The sequence below is a fragment of the Scomber scombrus genome, chromosome 6 (genome assembly GCF_963691925.1).
Source record: "Scomber scombrus chromosome 6, fScoSco1.1, whole genome shotgun sequence".
NCBI classification, from domain to species: Eukaryota; Metazoa; Chordata; class Actinopteri; order Scombriformes; family Scombridae; genus Scomber; species Scomber scombrus.
Window position 1 is genome coordinate 33,474,053 of NC_084975.1, and position 25,457 is coordinate 33,499,509.

Sequence of the window (25,457 nt, forward strand, 5' to 3'; positions counted from 1 at the left end):
ACTGTAGACTGTAGTAGTAATAGTTTGCGCTGAATGCTTTTATACCGCTACAGCAGCAGGGTCCAGTGTTGCCAACTCCTCAGTAAGGAAAGTAGCTATTGGCTGTCCTAAAAGTCGCTAGAAGTGGCTAAATGACGTCATCACATAATTTGCATAATTTTCGATTTGCGTGTAATTATAATGGACGCTGTAGGAGAGAGGAATAACATAAAAAAAACCTAAATATGTTTAGATCTACAAATTAATATTCTTATGTTGATTATTGGTTTGTTTTTTAAAATTTAAATCAATTTTGTTCTGTATTGTTAAATGTCAGAATATTACATTTAATCAAAAGACTGTTATGCGGGGTGGAATTTGCAGTCTGGATGCGGAGTGGTGTGGGTCTCCTCTCTGTCTGACTGCAGCTGGGTCTGCTGCGCGTGGCTACTGTGAACCTGACTGCCTGTGCGTGCTTTGGGACGGGGGAGGGGCTGACGGCAGCACCCGCTGCTCGTTGAGGACAGTAACTGCAGAGCTATACGTCCTTTCACTTCAGTCTCAAAAACACCAGAAAAGTCTCCAATAACACCAGAAAAAGTCGCTGATTTGTCGCTAGTCGCTTTTGAGGAAAAAAGTCGCTAAGAGGGTTTGGAAAGTCGCTAGATTTAGCGAGAAAGTCGCCAAGTTGGCAACACTGGCAGGGTCGGGTTTACGCAAAATCACTGCCGCATTACGTAACGTGGCAGTGATTGTCAGACCTGCCCACTAAATCCTGAACACAGACATTTTGAAACACAGTTTGTGAAGCCTAGCTCCACAATTCAAATCTAAATAGTTGAAATGCTTTTTACACATTTTTTAGAAATACTTTTATGACCTATTTAATGTGTTTAGAAGAAAATGTCTGAATTCACTTTACACGGTCTTTAAGTTTCATTTATCCCAAGGAATTAGATATCTAGGAATTATTATAACAACAGACTCATCGAAATTGTTAAAAGCCAATTATGGAAAGCTGATGAGCCACATAAAAGCAGACCTTGCTAGATGGGAAATCCTGCCCCTTTCTTTGATAGGGAGGATAGAAACAATAAGAATGAACATTCTACCAAGATTGCTCTTTCTTTTTCAATCAATTCCTGTTTATGTCCCAACAACCACTTTTACCACTAGCCTATAGACACATGGATATCCAAATGTATATGGCAAAGCAAACCATGGGTAGGAATGGAGCAGCATTAGCATAGAAGTGTTCAGCACTGATTGACTTCTTAACAGGGAACACTAAACTAAGACAACACCTTTAGGTAACTATATAACACTAAATGCATTGGCAGTCATGGCATTCATTGCATGTCCATCTTAAAGCCTTTATCAGAAGATGATCAATCTCAAGTAATTTTTAAGTGATGTTTATTTGCAGGCCATCACCACTGGCTATCTGCATTCACTGTGAGAGGGAAAAAGGAGAGGGCCACCACCTACTTCGATACGTGGTCTCTTTTTTATTTGGAATCCTTAAGGACACACCAGGAGCGAGACAACCTCTAGATCCTGTTGCCTTTGTCTTTGACGTGCTTTTACCTGAGGTAAAATGTCATTGTTCATCATTCAGATCCAGATTGGTAGAAACTGGTATATTGCCTTACCCTTATTGAGTTATTTAATTCTGCTACAGACAGCTATCTACAGCCTAGTGGAGGTGCACTCCCTGTCAGTACAAAAAGCCACTGAGCTGTACAAACAGGGCCCACAATATGAACCATGGTAAGATAAAGACGAGAGGTTTGACGATATTAAACATCGGTGTTTTCATATATAATTAAGTGTATAGTAATTAGGGCCCAAGCCGCCATTGGCGGGCAAAGCCCTATTGTATTTGAAAAGATTTGTATTATTAGGGCCTGAGCCCACCAATGGCGGGCGAAGCCCTATTGTATTTGTAAGGATTATTATTATTCTCGATCTGCGAGTTCTACGGCCTTTTTGCCCCTTAAACGTGCCTGAAAAGTCACCAAATTTTGCACGCAGGCCAGGCCTGGCGAAAAATTTGATATTTCATAGTGTTCGTCAAAGGTGGTCGCATAATGGCTCAATAGCCCCCCCCTTTTAAAATTGGGCCCCTCACCCCACATTTAAGGAGAAACACAAAATTAGGTACACATATGTATCATGTCAGGACGCACAAAAAAAGCTCAAGGACCCATGCCCTAACACCGACAGGAAGTTGGCCATTTTGAATCGAAATTGGCGATTTTCTCCTCATGATCCATCATCAAATATTGTTGCCATGACAGCTTATTCAATGCCATGCAATACGATTATAGTTTTCAGGGGCAAGGTATGTCTCCACGGTCACGAAACTTGACACACACGTATGTAGTGCGACCATTTAACATCCTAAATACTTCAATGGGATGGGTGTGACTAAACAGCTCAAAAGCGCCCCCTAGAATATTTCAAAATTGAAGCTTTCAGCCTTCCTGATTGACATCGAAGAATGACATTCAATAGGTTTATATATCATCTCCAGACGCACAAAAACGCCATTTGGACCCATACCCTAAGTCCAACAGGAAGTCGGCCATCTTGGGAAAAATGCAAAATGTTGGTGGGTTTTTTTGTCATTTCCAGGTCACATATTTTAACGAACTCCTACTAGGGATTTTATCCGACCAATTTCCAATTTGCTCAGAAACATCTTGAGATATTGGAGATGAAAAGTTATCAAAATCTTTTTACTTACTTATTCCTGTTGGGTGTGGCTGTGCAGACAATTTCGATGCTTCGCCATAAAGAAGGAAGTCCTTATAACTCCTACAGATATTGTCCCATCTACACCAAATTGATCACGCATGTTGAGTCTTTCTGTTCAGTGTTGTATAAGTAAAATCAGTGGTAACAGTTCTGTTTACTATTACAAATATAAGAATGCTATAACACTAATCCCATAGTGCAGCAGTTGAAAAGTGGCTGATGGTATGGCACTCCTGGTCCAGTGGCATATGCTCTTTCCTACAGTGGTATGCTTCTCTAAATAGTATTCCACACATACCACTTATCGCCCACGAATACATGTGCATATTAGCTACATACCAACAACCTAATTTTGTGTACTGCTTTATATTTTTCAATGGTATCTTCATTGACAATTTGAATGTCGAATGAGTTATTTTGGATTACATATCTGGATGAGAGTTTGACAGTTTGCTAAATTTAAATATTGTACTGTTGCTGGTTGTGGAGGTTTTGGTTGAGTTTTTGAATCAAGTTTGATTCTTTTGAGAGTATATCTTGCAAAAATAGAGCTGGCAAGAAAGAGGAAGTACACTCTAAAAATGAAAACTTAAAGTTGTTGGCCTAACCATATTTTTTCAGCTAACTAAACAAAAAAGGTTGAGTTGTGTTGTAAACTAATCAACCTATGTATTCCAACTATCTTTTTCAAGTTTCTTGGCTAAAGTTGGTCTCACTTAATAATTTGAGTTAGCAAACCTCAAAACTGTGCATTTGAGGTCAGGACAAATTCTAGAAAACTAGAGAACAAGAACTGGGGGTCTCCAATGCATATCTGCAAAGGGTTCCATCAAAACCACACTGTCCATGTGCTGCCGACATCTCTTCGAGATTTTTTTCTCTCAAGGTGAGTATTATGCTCAATATGGTATTAAAAGTCAGGGTTCACGCTTGTAGATTATACTTTAATATATATACTTTATTTTATTATATATTTATTGGCCTTTTAACTTTGGGATCCGGAGAAGTATCCCTCTCACGGCTAAAGAGAGTTCTTTCAATGCATAAATCATGTATAAATTAAATGGGAAGGACTCGTTTAAATATGCCAGTAACTTAACCATTGTTAAATAAACAAATGGGTGCACAGCCTAGTATGAACGCGCACAGGGGAGCACACAGACACACTGAGCTCACTCGCTACCTGTGGTTGTTGTATGAGGGCTGTGTACACGTTGTGTATGTCGTGTTAGCAAGGTAGCCTGTTAGCAACTCAAAACGTGTTACCAAGTTCAAATTAAACAGCCAGAGTCATCAAGATATAACACTGGACCAGACTAGAATTTTTCCGATTCCAATACCAGTATCAGATATGCCTCCCATACTGTCCGTTGGCTCCGTTAGTGCGGCTACAGTCGAACTGGAGCTCATTTATTAAACAAAATAAGCAGTGCTACAAATAACAGGTATACTGCGCATGTATTTCTTTGATGTTAAAGTTTAGTGTTACTTTAGAGACTCATTTTTACAATCAGGAGTCATGTAAACATGACATACTGCTCGTCTTGTTCCGGTAGGTCGTCATGGAAACATGACGCTCTGTCAGTGATGTGGTTGTTTGGACCAGAGTGAAAAGTTCAGGAGATGAAACATGAAACCATGTATTTAATCAGTTTACACCGCAGTATGTATGACAACACATACTATACTATGAGACAGCACCAACAGAGAAACAATCTAAATATTAAATTAAATGTTAAATTGGTGGACTGACAAGTTTATGTGTCTTTTATGCTGCACATTTTTTGAGTGTATATTTTGTTATTTATTTGTTTATTTTATCAAGTAACTGGACTTTTATTTCTTGTTGCAGTTGTCTTATGAGGTGCAAATTTTGCGATTTTGCCTGCACAAACCAAGAGGCTCTCTTTAAACACCATCGTCTGAGGCACGGAGGAGGAGCTAACTGGCCCTTTTATTTTTATTTTAAAAAATAACTTTTTTTTCACTCGATTAAAAATGTTAACATTAAGGGATCATCTGAAGCTAAAACTGCCATGCATAAGTAATGTCTAACGTCAGGATTGTTATTACAGTGCTTTTGAACTGTGTTGTAGTTTACTGTTTTAACATGTTTCTTCAAAACAGAATGTTTTTAGGATCTGTTGTATGTTGTGTTTAATGTTAAAATAAACATGTTTTACTGAACAAGTATTATTTGTATTTGTATCATATATAGGCATAATAGAAACGTTTTAGTTGCTATAACTTATATATATATATATAATATTGCCTACTTTTCATTCATGCATTTTTCATCTTACCTGGAAAACAATGACAAAGGCCAGTCGAACAGCAAGCACTGCCCAAAATTCCTTAGAGATCTCATACGGAGTGGTTGACCAAGGAGGCTCTCTGTAGTCCTTATACCTTTAGACACAAAAACACATTTTTGGGTTTGGTTCTCAATTTTGAAATTTATTGATAAGACATAAACATTTCTGATCAAGACCTCATCCCTATCCTTCTCTGTAAGATATCACTCACTATCACTTGCAGCATGTTTATTGAGGTTCAATTAATCACTAGCTAATTGTTGGCGGGGCTGATAGAATTCCTGTTGCAAGAGAGCACATTTCTTTTCTTTCCTTTGTGATTTGTCACAGTCATTAAAATTTGAATTCATATTTTTTAAATGTCTTTATTTTTTGTGATTTATTAGGGACCGAGTCGAAAGGCAAGAGGGCGAGGACTCCAGAAGGGAGTCCTGCCCCCTAACCCTAACCCTGCGAAAAATTTGATATTTTATGGTTCGCCAAAATGGACGTCGCAAAATGACTCAATAGCGCCCCCTAACGAATATAAAAATGTGAAAGATTGACGTACTTGAACGAAATTTGGAATATATATGTATCATGTCCAGACGCACAAAAAAGTCTCGGGGGGGGCCCATGATGTCACTCCAACAAGAAGTCGGCCATTTTGAAAAATATGTGCGATTTTGGCGATTTCCACGCCCCGTACTTTAACGAACTTGTCCTAGGGATTTAATCCGACCGACTTCAAATTCACTCAGAATCATGTTGACACATTGGAGATGAAAAGTTATCAAAAACTTTCTGATTAGGGATTCGGTTTGGGCGTGGCGGTGCCGACAATTTCCTTCGCCATTCGATCCTTCGCCAAAAAGCAGGAAGTCCTTATAACTCCTACAGACATCGTCCGATCTACACCAAATTAATCACGCATGTAGAGGGTACCGCCCTGAACACGTGTATGCATCATTATTGTGTTAGCTCCATAGCGCCACCTACTGGATACAATAGCGCACCCTAGAAAATCAAAAACCGTACTTTAACAAACTTGTCCTAGGGATTTAATCCGACCAACTTCAAATTCACTCAGAAACATCTTGAGACATTGGAGATGAAAAGTTATCAAAAACTTTCTGATTAGGGATTCGGTTTGGGCGTAGCGTTGCCGACAATTTCCTTAGCCATTCGATCCTTCGCCAAAAAGCAGGAAGTCCTTATAACTCCTACAGACATCGTCCGATCTACACCAAATTAATCACGCATGTAGAAGGTCCCGCCCTGAACATGTCTATGCATCAATACTTTGTTAGCTCCATAGCGCCACCTACTGGATACAATAGCGCACCCTAGAAAATCAAAAAAAAAATTGAGCCCCTCAACTCAGATTGACATAGATAAATGAAATTCACTACACATATGTATCATGTGAAGACGCACAAAAAAGTCTCTTGGACCTATACCCTCACTCCAACAGAAAGTGCCATTTTGAAAAATATGTGTGACTTTGGCGATTTCCACGCCTCGTATTTGAAAGAACTCCTCATAGAGATTTTAATCTGACCGACTTCAAATTCACTCAGAAACATCTTGAGACATTGGTAATGAAAAGTTATCAAAAACTTTCTGATTAGAGATTTGGTTGCTTCGTGGCGATGTGAGGAATTTTGCCATTTCGCCATTTAACAGGAACTGCTGGCCAAATGGGGGTACTGTACCCCGTAGAAGATTAAGGAAATTGAGCCCCTCCCTCCAGATTAACGTAGACAAACGAAATTCGGCACACATATGTATCATCATAAGACGCACAAAAAAGTCTCTTGGACACATATCCTCACGAGGCAAAATGGCTCAATAGCGCCCCCTAGAAAATTCAAAAAATTGAGCCCCTCGAAAACAGATTGATATAGACCAGTGGTCTCCAACCCTGCTCCTGGAGAGCTACTGCCCTGCATGTTTTAGGTATCTCCTCACTCTAACTCGTTATCAAGCAGCTGAGGCTCGTCAAAGGGCTTGATAACGAGTTGATTATTAGAATCAGGTGTGTTAGAGTGACTCAATATATTTGTTAACCTCTTACACTAGAACCATTTCATTTTGCGCTTGCAGCTTTCTGCTCGTCCAAACTCTCCTTTCAGACACGCAAAACCCTCATTTAAATACTGCTGTCTCCACCCTGCTGCACCTGTTTTCATTCACGCAGTTATTCTTAGTAGATCACCCGCAAAACGCACGCAAACGAAACGCGCAATCTATTGCACTGTGCACGCAATTTAGTACCCACTATTTGGGATCTTAGTAAATCAGGCCCTAAGTCACATTACACAAGTGTGTAATATTTAAGATGACTTTACTCACAGGGGGCACTAAAGTAAAATTATAACATGATATTCTTGCAATTCTGTTGTATTTAATGAAATAAAACTTGGTACACAGGTTGTCCTTGAAAATCTGCATGACATACTGAACCATGGCAAAAAGAAAAAAAAACATTTGAGCGATCAGTGGTGCCTTGGGTTTTCATTTCTGGCTGCCAGCTGTGTTACTGGTAACCAGGGACGTCACTAGGATTTTATGTTCAGGGGGGCTTAGACCCAAAGTTTGAGATATACAGAGCTCTATGTATACCAGAACCAGGTGCTAAGAGATGCAGGGCTCTAAACTAACTTTTTTCAGTGGTTGCACTGGTGCGCCTAACTTTTTTTCTTAGGTGCACCAGCACAAAAGTTAGGTGCACCCAAATTTTCGACCATATCGCATTCAACACTGCAGTTTTACAGGTTCACGTTTTTAAAATATCTGTCCATATAGGCAATATTGACTTGTACAGATGAAGCCCCTTGAAAGTTCCCATTCAAGCTGAAAGCCAGCTGAATGGCAGCTGACTCCCAGCCGGCTGCCAGCCGACTCAGCAACCCCCTCCTTCTCCTGGGCGTGTCTATCTTTTCCTGTAAACCCACCTATTCATTGTAATACAGGGTATGACCAGGTGGTGGCGCTTCTGTCACAGAATAGCCCACATATTCTATGAATTTTTACTGGTCATCCGAACCAGTAAACTTACTTACTACCTAACATAACCCACTGACTTTTTATATGCACGCACCACAACTTAGAAAAAATATTTTAAATTTCAAGGAAGACCATGACTGAGCAAACAATTTGCAGACACAGATACATGACTATCTTGAATAAAAAATGCGGAGTGTCTATTTGCACCCTAGACGTAGCCTATAACAACGTGAAAACATGGCGGGTATTCATCTTCCACGCCAACAGAAAAGGGCGAATTTAGAAAGGTTTCATATCATATGTTTGTTCTAAAGACATTTCTGGCGGGAAAGTTGTATTATATTTTCATAATCTTTCCTCAGTGAATGCATACAAGCGTAACTTTGTCAGTTAGACACATTACAACATCAGACCGGAGCGGTGGCGTAACGGGCAGCGTGTCCGTCATTAGTGCGGGAGACCTGGGTTCGAGTCTTTGCAGTAGCAGTTACTTATTGACAATGTTTTCTGCTGCATTTCCATAACTTAAGTGAATGCATACAACCCGAAAATAACTGAATTTACAACCTTCAGGTTGTTATATGATGGAAATCAAATCTTGACCGATAATTCTATGGTTCTCTGCTATGTGCCATTAGTTTAATATGTGTTTAATGATGTTCTCTTGGTTAACAGGAAGTGTGTTTGCCTGTAGAGTATTTTAAGAGTGTTTTTATTGTTTAGCAGTGAAGAAAGGAAAATTAATGGGATGTTTGTGCTAGAAAGAGAAACAAAGTGTGCGTGACAGGATTTGGCAAGAGTTCATACTGCAAAAAATCGGAACACATTTTCAAATCAAAAAATTAAATAGCCTACTGACTGATTATTTTGTTATTTGTTTTGAATCTAACACAAAAAGAAAGAAAAAATGCTTTTCATATTTCAATTTTAGGCTCAGATCAATTATACGAAATGGAAAAACGTAAACGACTGTATTTGATTTTAGGCAAGGCAAGACAAGGCAACGCAGCTTTATTTATATGAAAATAAACATTTGACAGTGAGAAATTAGAAACAAACGTAAAAACAAGGAATTTAAAGGATGATTAACCTTTCATTTGATGCTGGTTTGAATATTCTCACACAAATTATGCCAGAGTGCTAAAGCTGAGAATGAGTAGTTCAGCGTCTGCTAATTTGTGAATTGTAGTATTGTTGAAAAATGTGCAAGCCAACCCCGGTCTATTCAGTGCATGCTGTAAGTCAGGTAAGCCCATCCACTTTATTAGCATTATCATTGCTTAACTTTTTGTTTGGGCTTAATGGGCTATTTGGTTCCATTGCCACACAAATCACGCAAGAGTGTTCATGGCCGTTGCAACTACAGTACTTTCTGAGAAGGGGTGCGGATTTGGCGGGGTGATGATGGGTTTGGGGGGATGGTTGGGAGACTGTTCCATTGTCTTTCAAAGCGAATGCCCCCCTCCCCCCACACCTGTGCATGTCTCATGGCAAACTGTGAATCCTTTGAATTTTTCCTCCCACGGCTCTATTACGCCTGCTCTCATTATGATCAAATTATTTTGACAATTATGTTTTATAACATATTGCCAATAAAATAAAAGTATTGAACAGACCCACTGGAGCTGAGGTTAATGTTAGCTGCACGGACAGAGACGTGTTTTCTCAAGCGAGTTCAAAGTTTTATCTATTTTACTTTCTTTTGACAATGACACGCTGGATGATGATTTCGGAGGTAATCCGACAGGAGAAGGATTGTGTAAACCAGTCGGTCTCAACAGGGCTTACGATTGGCTACGAGAAAGTGACGTTTCGGGGGGTGCCTCGAGTGGGAGATCCCCCTCCATTCATAACCCGTTGTGCGCCAACGTCATTCATTTCATTTTGACTTTTGACTTTGTAATTACCGGATAACGGAAACCCAGTATCAGTGTCAGAATATAATAGCAGCAATAAGAAAAGAATAAAGAACAATAAATAATAAATACAAAAAAACAAACGAACAAACAAAAAACTATAAGAACAATAATAGTAAGAAATATGTAGTAAAATAGTCGTGACATTATTTACATTATTTACACCGTCCATTGAAATACTATGTATTACAGTAAATAGCGCGTCCTGTTTTGAATCACTAGACGGGGTATGTCACATGGGCTATTTCTTGGTTTGACAGTGACAATGATTTGTCAGAGGTCCTGTAAAATGTACGGTATCTTCAATTGCATCCTTCTAATGAATTAACTCAGTTAATGTCCATGGACATTATAATGAAAAGGCTAAAGGCTTAATATTAGTTTGCATCCAGCGTGCTGCGTGGACTTCATTACATCTGCTGCACCGCTGCTACCACAATTATGAAATGCTAAGTTTATTGTCGGTGACTGTGACCCTCATAAAAGTAATATTTTACAAATCTGCATTATATAAACTAACGAAATTCGTTAAAGTAAGTCATTTGGCGACTTCTAAGTCATTAAACTAAGTCTTACTTTTACTGGCGTAAAGAGTTGAATCAGGACGTCTGCTTTTACTAGAGTCTTTTTTACACTAGTATCTAGTACTGCATACTACACAGGCATGACTCAGAATAACAAGCTTGCACTTTTTAATCATAGTGCGTTTTGTTAATTGATCAGCTGTGTTGTGTTTTACCGGCGCACAGCAGCTTCAATTGCATCCTTTTAATGGATTAAACTATATTGCACCCTTCATTAGATAGATAGATAGATAGATAGATAGATAGATAGATAGATATACGTTATTGATCCCAAGCTGGGAAATTATAGTGTAGCAGCAGCATTACACAGACACATAGTGACGATACAGTGACAATAACAACAACATATAGTATAAGGCTACTTTATGAAGAAGAATAGAAGTAAATACAAGTTATATTAGTGTGTAAAACTAACTCGGGTCTCCTGCACTAATACCTGCGCCTCCCCATGGACAAATGAAGCATTGCAACTGGTTTTCACTCAGGCAGTTTAGGGGCGTTTCCAGTCGGGGCCTCATTGACACGTCATCGCATTTCCCCCCTGCTTCCATTATCGGCCAGTCAAGGACCTATCAAGGGGCGGCCAAGGAGCCATCACGGAAACAGGGGAAATTTGTACTGGCTTCATCTGTAAATGATTAACTAACAATCTGGTCAACATAAAATTCTTTATTTGAACAATTCCACAAGAAAGGTAACTTCACTGAAAAGTGTTGGTGCTTAAAGTGCTTCACTGAGCTGAAATTTAAACTTAAAACATCTCAAGATAAATGAAACAGTCATTATTTTGAGATAGTTTCTCATTATTACTGGATCTTTTTTTTTTATCACAGTGGCGGATATGGGCTTCCATACAGAGTCGATCGTATGTGGCTCATTATCTGATGCCATTTCCTGACTAGGGCTTGACATAACCTGGGAGGTTGATGTCTCTGTGTCAGAGCATTCGTTGTGATTTTCGGACGGATCAAACCTTAACTTAAAATTCTTCACGGAAAAGTTGTCAATCGTTTTTTTCATCTTGTCATCCGCAGCTACATGCACTCTACATCCACTCTCTCTGTCTGACTGCAGCACACGCATTACACACAGGAATATCTGGACCACGGCCAATCCGAGGGGGGGGGGGGTTCCGCCCTTCACTATCTCTGATTGGTTTAGACCACGATATGGGCCTAATGCGTGTCTGTTGTTGAAGGTTGAACCACAGGGAGAGTTTCAGAGTCGCAGAATTATTATTTTTTTGAACAGCTGGTCGCACCAGTGCGACCTCAGATTATTTTTAGTCGCAGCATTGAGAAATTAGGTCGCATGTGCGACCAAATTGGTCGCACTTTAGAGCCCTGAGATGGAATAGTGAAATTAGACGAACAAAACATAGGCTATCAATCAATCAATCAATCAATCTTTATTTGTATAGCGCCAAATCACAACAAAATTATCTCAAGGCACTTTACACATAGAGCAGGTTCTAAACCGTACTCTTCAGGTTTAATTTTAAAGAGACCCAACATTCCTACATGAGAAAGCAGTTGGCGACAGTGGCAAGAAAAAACTCCCTTTTACATCGCATTGACTTTTTATGATTTCTAATTGACTTTAAGGTTTAACATAGCAATTTTATTTTTCATATGGAGATTACTGTCACTGGTGCTTTTGCTCTCACTTTGTTTCAGTTTCTTTCCCTCATTTACCACTTGCCTTCACCAGGTTATCTGGGGTATTTTTGCCTTGTGTTACTTGTTTACCCACCAGGGTTTGGGCCTTCACTGAAGTTATAAGTGTTACTAATACTATTTAACCAGTTCTACCTCATGATGGAAGTTAATGTTTCACACATGCAGGGTGTTTTGATGATTTAAATCATTTTATAGAGCCATAGATGTATATGTGCCTGATTCAGGCGCTTATTTGCCTTTGTCTACTTTTTTGAACTGTTTGCACACCTTGTTTGGAATACAGTTTTTGATTTTGTGTTTACTTGACTATCTCTTTGGGACTTATGGGGTCAATTAACTGTTACTGTAAGGGAAGACACCCCAGAAGTTAGGTTCAGCTGTGAGCTGGAGAGCTCAGATATTGTTCCTTGTTTTGGGTGTAGCCCTCGGGGTGGTCACAATCTATACTGGAATGCTGTATTTGTTTTGCCCCTCTTTTTGGTCACTTTGTTTTATTTCCCCCCCACTGGCTCTCTCCATTATTGTAGAGTATACATTGGGTCAGGCAGTGTCAATGTAACTTGTTACTATTGTTCCTATAGATGGCTAATGCTGTGAAGACCACAGGTAATGGAGTGCATGTAGTTTGATTATTCGTGTTTTTCCTGTTTTGTATTTTTGTTCAAATGTGTAAAGCAGAATGAATGTTACCCTTTATGTGAACTGAAATGGCTGCTAAATCTGATACATTAGCACAGATATTTTTGAGACTTTAGGGTGCAGTGTGTTGAATGTGTTTCTGTGTTTTCTGTTTGTAGAGGAGCCACTGCCGTATTTAGGCCGCAGTTAAGCTGTATTTCGAGCCACATTTATGCCAAGTTGTCACGAGAGGGGTTATGTGTACTGAAATCATACGGAGTCTATTTTGTTTGTTTATTATTATTTTTTCTGTTTGTAAATTAGAAAACCAAAATTGTGAGCTACTCTCCAACATTGGGGAAAATAAAGAATAACAGGGAAAAAAATAAAGTCCGCACAAAAATAGCATTTGAAATTGTGTGTTCAATTTATCCGGCTTCACAATAGAATTTACATTCATGCACTATAAATGCATTCACTAACTTAAACTTCTTCCCCGGAGTTCTCTGTGCTTTCTCGTCTGTAGACGTAGGGATGACAGATTGCTGTCCTGGACCTACTAACTTCAATGTTGATTTTCTCTCCTATCCTTTCTCTCTCTCCTCTCTTCAACTGTACGGTTATATAGCTTCAGAAATATGATCAAATTCAAAAGGTTTCTAAAATGTGTGTACTAAATATCAGGTAAAATAAGTGATGGCACGTCTCTTGTTAGGGCCCGAGCGGCGACTGCAAGTCGCCTGGCGAAAGCCCTATTGAAATTCGTTCATGCCCCAACGTGCAAGTGACCCCAAAGTGCAAGTGACCCCAAAGTAATCAAGTAATCAAGTAATCATGTGGTATGGAAGACCCCGGGGGAAAAATGCTATATTGAAATTGTAATGTTTATTATTATTATTATTATTATTATTCCGACATTTCGTGCCCCAATTTCGCCCCTTTCCCAAATGCGAAAATGCTTATACTTTTGCACGGCCGTCCGGCCTCACCCGAAATTCGATATTTTTGGGTGGTCGCACATGGTCGACGCAGAATGGCGGAATAGCGCCCCCTACAAAGTCCAAAAATGCCCATAGGGAATTTTGCTAACTTTGTCCTATGCTCACAAAATTCGGTACACATATGTATTATACCCACATATGCAAAAAAGCCTCTTGACCTCATGACCTCAACCCAATAGGAAGTCGGCCATTTTGGTTTTGATTTTTCCCGCCTAAAATTAACTCCTCCCACAGCGTTCGCCCGATCAAGTTCAAATTAGGTACGCAACATCTCCAGACCTAGCTGAGCTTAAGTTGTGCTCTGCGCATCCGTAGGTCAAAGGGCGTGTCTGCCAGGGCTCAACTAACTTTGGCGTGCTCGCCATGTACATACGAGTGGCTCTCACGCCCACATACTTCATCCAATCAGCTTCAAACTTGCTGGACATGATGATGGCTCCGCCCTGAACGTCCCGATATATTAACTTCCCACGTAACTCGTAGCGCCCCCCGGTGGTAACAGGAAGTTAACTAAGATTCATTAAAATTACATACTTTGCCCCATCAACTTCATTCAGAACCAGTTGGTGAAGCTACATTATGAAGACTGTGAAGCTACGAGTAATGGCGTCCGTGTGGCGACGCGGCGACCATCAATTCCTCGCCATGAAAATACGTTTGGCTTTTTGATGACTTTATTGAACTCGTATCATCATGAAAATTGGTACACAGGTCCAGGGTGCCGACCTCAACGTCTCCATTCGCTCATAGGCGATCTCACTCGTGTCGCCCCCTAGTGGAAACAGGAAGTGCCATATTTTACATCATCATTGTGCGATTTCCACAAAACTTCACATGTGTAATCACTGTCCCACCCTGAAGGCAACCGCTTGTGTTTTGTTACACTCTACTGCCCCCTGGTGGATGAACCATCAACCTCTCATAACTCCTTCATGCTTTGTCCAATTCACTCCAAACTTCACATGACTGATGAGTGGCCGCCCTGAACACACCAGACCATATGTGTAACTACCTGTGACTGCCCCCTACTGGATGAACGAAACATTGCAATTTTGGCCTCCTTCCAGGTTTTTTCTCACTTTATGCTTCACGCCACAGCCCCTCCATGCCTCAGGCCCCGCGGTGGCATGGGTGAGCGAGGGCCTGCCATCGCCGCTTGCGGCTTTAATTATTATTATTATTCTATGATTCTTGGTTTAATTAGACTTTTGACCTTTATCATTTGTAACTAAAACACAGCATCGGAACAGCACCTTTGGTTACCAAACTGACACAAAGCAGTCTAACAACAATACTATGAGATCAATCAACTCTAATAAAACTCTTGATCAATGGTCTCTAATGTAAAGACAATTTAAAATAATGCCAGAAATCTTGGTCTTGGCTTCTCTCAAAATGTAAATAAACCCACTTGCTCTCTTGGCCACAACCCCGACCCTGTTATGGCATATGGTTTTGAAATTGACCATTTAAGGTTTTCCTCAAGATCCTATTCTAATCTGTTGACAGAACGGAAAAGGCAAAACTTATCTGTGAGGGCAGTGCAGCATCATCTTCAAAAACAGCACACTTTGCAAACATGTTTTGATTTAATGACTTAATAATTACCTTTGTGAGACAAATGAGAAGTTTACTGTGAACTTTTCTACACCCTCACTCAGACGCTAACGTTAGCAGTTTTTGAGCATGTGGGGGATTCTGGTGGTGACGTCTCATTCAGGCTCATCTGCCACTTTTGCAGCTTGGTCTGCTTGGTTTCCTTGTGGTGTGTCTTACACAATAGTGAATGGAGATGTACATGGTAACATCCTTTTTCTGAGCAGAGAGACTATCTCTCCAGCTACTAGCTGCTCCGAAACACCACACAGGCATGGTGCTTATATAGCCACAGGTTGCCAATCACTGTGTGGCCACCTCAGGTGATGTGTCTTGAGGAGTAATCCACAATAGCTGCCCCAGCGGGGTCAATCTCCGTACATATGGAATATGTAGGATGGGAAGATAGTCTCTCCACTCAGAGAACCTAGGTTACCATTATTAAGTCTGTTTTACAATGGCTGATTGCATCATTGAGTCACTGAAGGGAGATTTGGCTTTGGTCCGTCATACGCTCAGTCAGACGTTGGTGTTTTTTCCCCTGTTGGTAAGTTAATAATTTTTGTGCGCTGAAGTTGTTTAATAGTTCTAAGGTGGTGTATTTGTTCATTCACTTGACATAACTCATGTTGTGATTTACCACTATAAAAACTAATTGAAATTGATTTATTGATTGTCTTTTTGTTTTAAGTTTAGTTTAGAGGGTTATATTAACAAACTGATTCAGCCCATGCAGTATATGTTTTATGGAACATTCTCTTTGTGGCTACACGTTGCTGCCATCTACATGAAAGTGATTAAAAGGTTGTTTTTTTTATTTCCAAAAAGCTGTTTTAAATGTGAGTTTATGTGCATCGCCACTAAAATAATGCATTTGTGTTATTTTTTATTTACATTTTGCAAAAAACATATTTAACCTTATAATAAGTGGTTAGTAAAGGATTTATTAACCTTAATAATGTATTTGTTCCACTTCAGATCCGGTAGCTGCAAAAAGCTTAACTCTAAAATGCATAATTAACTGCTAATTAATTAATAAAAAAAGATATATTAATCTGAAAATAGCAACAAAAAAGATGAGTAAAGGTTTAACAAATAAAGGCACCGGGTCCTGATGGATACCCAATTGAATTTTTCAAGACATTTTCTGAGCAACTAATTCCACTTTTACTAAGGATGTTTGACTTCTCAAAAGATAATGGTACTTTACCTAGGACTTTAACAGAAGCCTCCATAACTTTACTATTAAAACCAGGCAAGGATGGAGGAAAGGAATGTGGGTCTTATCGCCCTATCTCTCTCCTCAATTGCGATATTAAGATATTGGCAAAAGTTCTTGCACGCCGTTTGGAAAGAGTTATGCCAGAGGTGATTTCCCCAGATCAAACAGGTTTTATGACTGGGCGTCACTCTTTTTCTAATGTGCGTCGCCTTTTAAATGTGCTATACTCTCCTGCATCCAGTAGGGAGGCTGAAGTTGTCATCTCTTTAGATGCTGAAAAAGTATTTGACAGGGTGGAGTGGAGTTTTTTGTTTGAGTGCTTGAGCAGGTTTGGTTTTGGCCCTAGTTTTAGGTCATGGATTGAGCTTTTGTATTTTAGCCCAAAGGCTTCAGTAGTCACCAATAGAATCAGAATTCTTCTCCTTGACAAGGGGGACACGTCAGGGATCGCCAATAAATCCACTGTTGTTTGCTTTGGTTATTGAACCTCTTTCTATAATGCTTAAGTTAAAGCAGGAAATATGTGGAGTTCAGAGATGGGGACTGACACATAGGGTATCGTTATATGCGGATGATTTATTATTGTATGTGTCAGATCCTATACATTGTATTCCCCATGTGCTGAACATATTGCAAACATTTAGTGTATTTTCTGGGTATAAATTGAATTTAACTAAAAGTGAGTGTTTTCCTATAAATGCCTTGGCCCGATCTCTTCAGGACTCAGAGTTACCATTTTGTATGTCCAGAGATGGGTTTAAATACTTAGGTATTAATTTGACTCAAACCTTCCCTGAATTATACCATAAAAACTTCACTCCACTAGTAAGTAGAGTAAAGGCTGACTTCCAGAGATGGAATGCCCTTAATTTGTCTTTGGTTGGTAGGGTTAACTGTATTAAAATGAATGTCCTCCCTAGATTTCTTTATCTTTTTCAATGTCAATTGGTCAGGCGTATACAAAACGTTATCAGAAATGATAGAAATAGAATATGAGCCCAATGTGTATACCTCAATTTTTGGAACAGTACTGGATTTTTATTTCTTTTTTTTATTTATTTCTTTTTTTGTATTTCTACTATGTCTGTAGGTGTGTGATCGCATGTGTATTTTTTATTTATTTTTCTTCTATTATGGTATGTGATGGTTATAGGTGTACTAATGACTCACTAATGTATTCTGTTTGGTGACATTTGAAGACGCATAGGGGTTCTGTTGGGGAGGGAGGGTGGGAAGGGGGGGTTGTATTTTGTAAAAGAAAGAAAACAAATTGCTTTTCCTTTCACAGTGTAACCTTGTTGTTCTTGGTTAATAAAAAAGAGACTTAAAAAAAAAAGGTTTAACAAATGACATGACAATATGAAATTTTAACTCAATAAATATTATAAAGAATTATAAGGAATAACTTTTTTTTAAATAAGGCTTTTATTGACGCTCTTAAGCAGCCTTTGAACTGTTAACAGGCTTCTTATAACAGCTTATGAATATCATATAATTTAACAATACATTTGTTTTTTATGTTATTATTAACACTTATGTTGTCTTATTAACAAATGAAGGAAGAATGACAGGAAAAGACTGGACAAACTCATAAAGAAGGCCAGCTCTGTCCTGGAATGCCCCCTCGACTCGGTGGAGGTGGTGGGAGAGAGAATGATGGCTAAGCTGTCTTCTCTGATGAACAATGACTCCCACCCCATGAAAAACACCATGACTGCACTGGGGAGCTCCTTCAGCGACAGACTCCTTCACCCAAAGTGTGTGAAGGAGCAATATCGCAGGTCCTTCCTCCTTGCAGCTGTCAGACTGTACAACCAGCACTGCTCCCAGTAAACCCCCCCCCCCCCCCCCCCCCATGTATAGTACTAATTTTCCATTGTGTGCAATACACATATAATATATATATATTCACCTCTGGTATATTACCACTTAATACGATTACTCTTGTAAATAATGTCACGATTATTTTTATTGAATATTTTTACTTTTTGTACTTACTATTATTATTGTTCTTATTATTTTCTTATTGCTGCGCTTATATTCTATTTGTCTGTCCACTTGCTGCTGTGATAATGCTAATTTCCCCATTTTGGGACTAATAAAGAATTATCTTTTCATTTTCATAAACATCTTATAAGGACTTATAAAGGCCTTATTACATATGAATTAATGCTTATTACAAGGACCTGTTTGCGAGAGCAGAGCAGCTTATAACCTCTCAATAAACAGTAACGTTGGCTTCAACACTGATTTCACTTGATTAATTATAACAAGTTAGACATTAAGGTAGTATATATATGTGTGTGATGTTATATCACTCATGATAATAATTTGACAACTGATTGATTTCCCACCTGCAGATCCCAACCGGGTAGCCAAGATGTAATGGATCCATGGGCTCTTTGCCATCCTGGAAGTGGCTGACATTAAAATAGGACAGAGTATGGTTGACAAATCCATGCATGGAACCATCAGGGCTGTACATGTACTGGTAGACCATCCGAGGGATGAAGTCTGAGGTGAAGGAGATAACAAATGCCTAGGAATTGTGGGTGTGTAGGTGGTGGTAGGGGTGGGAGTGGGAGATTAAGGACAAAAATGGGAGTCAGATTATTATTAATAAACAATTCATGTTACATGTATAAACAAGACGATGTAGAATATAACAACATAGTGTCACATTGAAATGAAACAATTCACTGGACTATAAGTAGTAGAGTTAAAGATGTTTCATCACTCATCCAAGAGGCTTCACCATTTCTATTGATCGAGAGTCCATCCAAGGGAGTAAAATGTTCTGCTGCTTTGGACTCCCAACAAATCCTCCAAATTAAATGACAAAAATGTAGCTGGTTCATGCACTTCAAAACGATATAAATGTTTTCTGGTTTGACTTCCAAAACTGTGTATACATTACAGTTTGAAAATTATAATAACAATAATACTAATCAATAAAATACTAATAATACTGATAACTCTATTTGTATAGCAGTTTCCATACACTAAATGCAGCTTAAAGTGCTTTACAACAAATTAAATTACATACACCAACTGCTTCACTTAAAAGGAACATAAAAGGAGCATAGAGCAATGTTGAAAAAGAACAAAACACAAAGAGGAAATAAAAACATTAATGGAATGTAAGATGAAAAAGAAACATTAACAATCATTTTAAAATACATAGTAGAAGCTAAGAAATAGAGTAAAAACATATATAAAATCACATAAAATGCAACTATTATAAAAGTGTAGTAGTTACTGATAGAAAAACTAGTTAAAAGCCGAAGTGCTTTATTTAAAAGTAGCTTTCTTAAAAATATATAGTGAGCCGACTTTCCTGATATCTAAAAGTAGTTTGTTCCATAGTTTTGGGGCATAATTAACAAAGGCTGCATCCCTGATTTTCTTTCTGTTGCTGTGAACCTTCAATAAACCAGCTGCAGATGATCGCAGTGTTCTTAAAGGCAAATAGTTAACAAGGGAGTTAGCCATGTAGCTTGGTCTTAGCCCATTACGGGCTAGGTGTGTATGGAGGAGGAATATGTTTTGTGACAATACTATGGTTAATGTCTAGTAGGATTAGGCCTAAAAAGATCATGGTCTGGGTTAAAATGACTATTTTTTTTCAATAAGGATACCTTTTTTGTCATGGTTACAATTATAACCACACAAATCAGGTTATGGGACAGGCATTGTCATGGTTTTAAAAGAAACCTGTGTATACTCAAGTTTGGAAAAGAACAGTGACCTCCTGTGTTAAAGTCTGATGCTTTGTTAACCCACCTTGGCCTCCTACCTCAGCTGAATTTAATTATGTAGAATGCATTTGCTTCCCTACAGGGCTTCTTTCTCTTTAACAACTTTTTTCCAAATAAAGAGCAATAACCTTTGCAGCTACTGCATACAAAAAGTTAAAAAAATTAAGTTACTGACAAAGTTATCTTTGCTCCACAATGCCAAGATATAACGTAAAGGAGCATACACATCAGGTGAGATCCCAGTGGTTTTTAATCCTTTATTTTAAAAAAAGTTAAGGCAGCTTAACTGTCTACTGCTTAGAGTGCTGCTCTGTTGATATCTACAGATGTCCCAAGTCAAACTTAAGGATCTGTATGGGGGTGATAAAGGAAACTCACGTATTTTCTTAGCAGTTGTGACATTTTCGGTACAAAAGTTTCTGTATGATAGTACCGATGAGGTGTACTGATCAAGGTCTACATCAACCAATCAGTGCTCTCAAAACAATCTTGTAGTTGTGTTGTTGCATCATCAGGCCACACTCTAACTTCTCTGCTAGTTGGCTTAGCTCTGCTGATGAGTGGTTTGTAAGCTGGTAATATTAACAGAGAGAGGTGATCAGACTGTCCAAAGTTAGGGCATCCATCAAGTGGAAAGAGATCGCATATTTGCGAGGAGAAGGGACGGGAGAGGTAGTATATGTGGTGTAGCCTGTAGCTTTGCCTGAAGCCCGGATCGCTTCCCACGCTTCTGACGTCACTCTCTTCTCCGCCGCAGACATCTCCCTACTGGGATGGTAGCCCAGACTGAGCCTGGTGGTCTTGTGATCTCCGCTGGTATTCATGGATAATCAACAGTAAGATGGTTGGATGAATTGCCGATCCTTAGTAGTTCGAGGCGGCTATAGACAAGGTGTGCATTAATATCACACACCAAAATAAGCCATAAAAACAAAAATAAACACATTAGTTTCAGGGAGCACCAACCTGTGCCCTCACCGCTCTTGCAGGTCACAGGCGGTATTTCTCAACTTTTCTCGAAGCTTATAGGGCAACTTCAGCACAATGTTTCTCATGTTTGATGGCAAATCCAATTCCTTCATATACTGTAGACCAGTGGCGGCTGGTGACAAAAATGTTTGGGGGGGGCGCAGTTTGATGCTGTTTCAAACAATCCGTAGCACCACTTCATACCGCAGCAAAAATGTTCCCTGGTTTGTCCCAGTATAGTATCTCTGACCCACAGAGAGAGGAATAAAAAAATTATAATTAGACATGATAAAATGCCCATTTCACTCACATCACCTAAAGATACCAGCAGTTAAAGCAGAGTTACCAATAAGGTAAAATGCTTAAAAAGAGACACCACCTATATTTTGGTTATTGTGTCTTCAGTCCTGATTTCACTGTAATCTGTTAGTTGTTGCAATACCTAAACATGACAATAGATGGCGCATTAAGCACTATACACTGCTGTGATTAAGCATAATTTATTTAACTTCTTATTATAATAATGAAATGTGCCCCAAATTAACTGTAATAGTCAAAATTACTTCCATCATTTCTTATCCTGCATTTATGCATTTTAATCTTTTACACTTATCATAGTTATGTCTTTTATAAAGTATTTTTAACACTTTACAATATTAATAAGAGGAATGCGGCTACTAGCTGATCTTTTATATGTCCTGTTGGAGCTGCTGGATGCAGCCACTGACTGAATCTATGTTCCTCTTCTGGAGCTTGGCATAGTGGAGGTCCACATGTGGCCAGATGTGGTGAAACAGCTGCAGAAAGAGCTCAGCAATGCTAAGTCTGCTAAAAACAACTTAGCTTCATGCTATTGTCTCGATGGCTGCAGCTACTTTAGTGTTTGCATTTTTTCAGAGAGATGTTTTAGGTCTCGTTCCCCTGTCGTTGTCCACAACGTTTTGGTGCTGACACTTTGAAACAGCAAACAGATAAAGCAATAAAAGGAATAACTCACACTGCATCCAGCTAGCTAGCTCCGTTTATCATAACAGCAGCAGGAGAAGCTCCGGGTCTCAGCTCGTCCATCACCTGCTGCTGCTGAAGCCGGTCCGGTCCAAACTGCTTTATCCTCTTTCTCTCTTCTAGTGAAAGTCTTGTGAAATTATGTTTTTGTAAAGAAATTACAAAATAATCTTCTTTAATTTCCGCGGCTCCACTTTAACGTCATCTCCTGAACCTACCGTCAGCAGGAGTTTGGGTGACAGCAGCTGACGGGAGGGCGTGAATGACAGCCGGAACTGTCCAATCACAGTAGATTAAAAAACATGACGCACTGAGCTTTGCCCCGTGGGAAACATGACGCAGGCCAATGAGAGAGCAGCCTCAGGTCATGTGCTTGTCAAAAGTTTGAGGACTTGCATTGACTTCCATTAGGCCGGCGCCCCGCATACAGGAAGTACATATAGAAATTAATAAAATACAATTTGGAATCGATTTATAATGAATGCTGACAGGTGCTGAGAGACTAACAGGCGATTTTACAAACAAATACTTTTTTTATTTCATAACGATTTAGCATTATGTAATTCATTTATATTTAATATGTTTAAGTAGACTCTCTCTAGATTATTGGATTGGGCGGCGCCCCAGCGCCCCGCATTGACCAGCCGCCACTGCTGTAGATGATATTTTCTGTTGCATTGCAGCATCCATGAAGAAGAGAGCAAAGGCTGGCAATGCTTGAACATCTTCACCTTTAATAGGTGTCCAGCTGAAAACTTTGTCCATATAAGCAGAGGTTATCTTTTGTTCATTTCCAAAATGTTCTCTGAGAAGATTTGTGGCTCTCTGGTATCCTTGATCTGGAGTAAGATATTGGCAGCTTTGCACTATATCTCGTGGCTGCCCCCTGGTGTACTGTTCAAGATGGTGCAAGCAGTCGCCAAAGTTGTTTGTTTTTCCCTCAGTGAACTTGCCCTTGATTTGTCACCTGAGTCTGGACGTTGGTTTTTACTGATGTTTTAGGAATCTGTTCCTGTGTCCTTTCCTTTGGACGAACAACCAGTGGTGGAGGTAAGATGTCAGTTAGCTCTTTTTCAGGAATGTTAGAAGCTGCAGTAGGACTGAGATTACTGATGGGTTTAGCATTAGCCTTTGTAGTGTCTGGATTGCCCTTATCCTGTGATAACTTGAGACGTCATGTCTTTGTCTTGTATATCTTCCAAAAGCAGATGTTTACTTAGGTTAAAGGTTAAAAGTTAGCCATAAAGGACAGGCCAGACGCTATTTCTCCAGACTGACCATTTGTTAAAAGCTAGTCATAAATGAGGGGTCAGGGCAGGGTTTCCAGACTGACCATTTGTTTAGTTTTTGGAGACAAGAAACTATATACAGTGTTGTAAGAATGGACAGAGAGAGAGATTCAGATTGGGACCAGGACTCTCTCAGATTGGACGTGTGACACTGATCTCTTTGTAATAAAACCTTTAAAATATAAAAGTGAGACGTGTCAGCGGTGGTTTCCTTCTTCATCAACACATCAAGAATCTACCTATTAAAATTACACTTCACCTTTTCAAAATAAGAGTGCATTCCATCTGACACTCTAGAACCACTCCTTTATGCATTAGCTTCCAATACACTGATTTTAGCATTAGCAGCTGCCATCTCAGTTTCCAACTCCAGTCTTTCCTTTTCCTTCCTCAGTTGTTCCTCTTGTGCCTCGATGTTTTTTCTTCAATGCTGCAGCATGTTCCATAAGAGCTGCTCTCTCTGCTTCAGCCTTGATGCGTGATGTTTTAGAGATATGTGATAACTGAGATGAAGCTTTTACATGGCTTGATTTAGAGCGTGAGATGTTAGAAACACTATCCTCAGGTCCAATTTCCTCATTATCAACATCAACATGTTCAGAGCACTCAACATCAGGTTGTGCATATAGCTGACCAGCATCAACAAGCCACTTTTTCACATTTTCTACAAAGTCATTTATAGATTGTCATTTGTGTATGAAACCACTTGTTTTGCCTTTCCACTTCATCCTGGGGTATAGGCAAGCTTAAGAAATACTCATATGTCTTTGGGAAGCAGTTGCACAACATTTTCAGGTAGGGGACCAAGTTTCATGTTTCTAACTCATTCCAGCTCATTGGAATTTGAGCTGAAGTGATAGTTTTCTTCTTAAGAACCCCCAAAAGCTTGGACACTCCTTGGCCACCTCCACCTCTGATAAAAGCTTTACAAAACACTGTCGAAAATTGTAGTTTCAACTGAAACATTTAACTATCATTCTCGGATTAAAGTACTAACTTCCAGCTTTCAGGGTTTGGGGAGTATGGAACACTTTTTATTGTTTGGGGTAGGGTGTAGAAAAACATTTACAATGTGTTTATGGATGTGAATGTAAAAATCCTCAAACCGAAGCTGAAATTCAACACTATGTGCTCGTCCCTGCATCATTTGAAATCAAATGTGGTGGACAACAGAGCCCCCAAAACGCTTGAATCACTACTACAGTACAGACATTTGTAAGAATTCATTTATAATGTTTTACTTACATTTATGATGACAGCCACTTTTGCTACCCCTCTTAGGATGTTGTACCATATACCTGTAGACATAACAATATTTATTAACTGCTGATAAGTAAGAAGAATGATTTATTGCTTGCGCTGTGAAGATAATGAAAATGTTTACTGCATCTTGTTGGTTGGAAGAAATGTATTTACAGAAACATTTAAAACATTTCACCAGGATCCAACTGTATTCTTTCTACTATCGGATACATTCATGCATTTATGCATTTTTATAAGAGCTATGTTGAATATAACCCACCAATGTCTTTGGCTCTTGCTGCCACTGGTCGTCGCAATTCAGTCACAAATTTTTTGGCATCAAGTCGTATTTCGATTATGTTGTTTAGCAGAGCAAAAAGCGGAGCCAGGGGGAAGGATGCCACGAACAATGTGACAAAACCAAACTGAATGACTGGACACAGAACAAGACAAAAGAATATATTAGAAGAGAAATAAATCAGTCTTATATTTGTGATCATGATACAATCAATTGTACTGGAAACTATTCCAGTTCA

The 25,457-nt window shown here is 39.2% G+C and overlaps 1 protein-coding gene across 1 annotated transcript in view; it reads right to left on the reverse strand.

Annotated features, from left to right (window-relative positions):
* LOC133982539 (anoctamin-1-like) overlaps nt 1-25,457 on the reverse strand; it is a 205,529-nt gene that overhangs the window by 4,165 nt on the left and 175,907 nt on the right. Inside the window, exons 21-24 of the mRNA XM_062421594.1 lie at nt 25,202-25,354; nt 24,925-24,977; nt 19,013-19,197; nt 5,043-5,148 (exon numbers count right to left, since the gene is read on the reverse strand). Coding sequence (XP_062277578.1) covers nt 5,043-5,148; nt 19,013-19,197; nt 24,925-24,977; nt 25,202-25,354 — 497 coding nt within the window. The remainder of the gene's footprint in view (nt 1-5,042; nt 5,149-19,012; nt 19,198-24,924; nt 24,978-25,201; nt 25,355-25,457) is intronic.